General features: G+C 35.9%; 1 protein-coding gene across 1 annotated transcript in view; it reads right to left on the reverse strand.

Moving 5' to 3' along the window:
• LOC102594580 (putative MO25-like protein At5g47540) overlaps window positions 1-1,159 on the reverse strand; it is a 7,724-nt gene that overhangs the window by 2,073 nt on the left and 4,492 nt on the right. Inside the window, exon 7 of the mRNA XM_006352289.2 lies at window positions 921-989. Within this exon, the coding sequence (XP_006352351.1) occupies window positions 921-989 (69 nt within the window). The remainder of the gene's footprint in view (window positions 1-920; window positions 990-1,159) is intronic.

The following is a 1,159-nucleotide window of genomic DNA, read 5'->3' on the forward strand; positions in this document are numbered from 1 at the left end:
TTTTTTTTGATAACCGAGAAATCCGTCTGTGACCCGCCCTTTGGACCAATCACAGCCTTCTAAACTCGGTGGATAATGGGTCCGCCCCTCTACCCTCATTCATAGCTTTATCTATAATCTTCAAAAGCCTTTAGTTCACGGAAATGGCTGATGATACCATCTTGTAGACAGACTTAAATCCTTAACAGTAGCATTCCGTCCCTACGGTGTTTCCACCTCAGAATATCTGGTGTGCCTTGTACAGATTACAACTTCCTCCTATTTTCTTCTTAACATTACTATGTATCAGTGTTGTCAAAGGCACACTTAAGCCCTATAATGAGGCTAAAAACGTGTTGAGCGTTTTGCCTCATTTTATGTGCGCTTCAATGTCGTCATCAAGGTTCTAATACAAATTTTTCCTTTCTGATGAGCCACAAAACAATTGATATTTCACTATATCGTAATTTGTTTTCAATTTCTTTGTTCATATATTTGTCATTCATGCTTATAATTATTAGCCTTGGACTAAACATATATATTTGTAATTTTTCTCCCTTTGCACCTTTTTTCATTAAAGCCCACACTTTATTTGTGCTTTGCACTTAAAGCTCCAATGAACCTTAGGATTTTTGGTATTTTTTGCTTTTGATAACACTGCTAGTATTTTCTAAAGAGGTGCAAAAGGAAAAGAAAAAAAATCTTCCACAAGATGATCAGCATTCAAGTCAGCAAAACATCACTTGTGTAAGAGATCTGGAGAAATTTAACAAAAGAAAGCACTTTGAACATTAATGATTCATAATGTAACGTCCCAAATTTACACTTGGATTCTTTGCAAAATGTGTGAGATTCCAAAGAAACAAAACTCATGCCAGAATTACCAGAACCATACTATTCAACCAAATATTTCCACATCAAAGAGGGGACAAATCCCTTACCTTGACAGCTTGTCTTCTGGTGATGTAGTTACTAGACTCGAGTAGCTTTGAGTTATACTCTGTGAAAAACTGAAACCAGAACCACAAGATGGTGTATGAGTTAACAACAATCTATTTTCCAGAACAACTAACAAGTCATTCATAAAGCAAGCGAATAACAAGACTGGAAACAGCAGATATCACCACACTATCCTACAAATGCAAATAAACAACAGTTTTTTTTTTTTTTTTTGGGGGGG

The sequence above is a fragment of the Solanum tuberosum genome, unplaced genomic scaffold, assembly GCF_000226075.1.
Source record: "Solanum tuberosum cultivar DM 1-3 516 R44 unplaced genomic scaffold, SolTub_3.0 scf00148, whole genome shotgun sequence".
NCBI classification, from domain to species: Eukaryota; Viridiplantae; Streptophyta; class Magnoliopsida; order Solanales; family Solanaceae; genus Solanum; species Solanum tuberosum.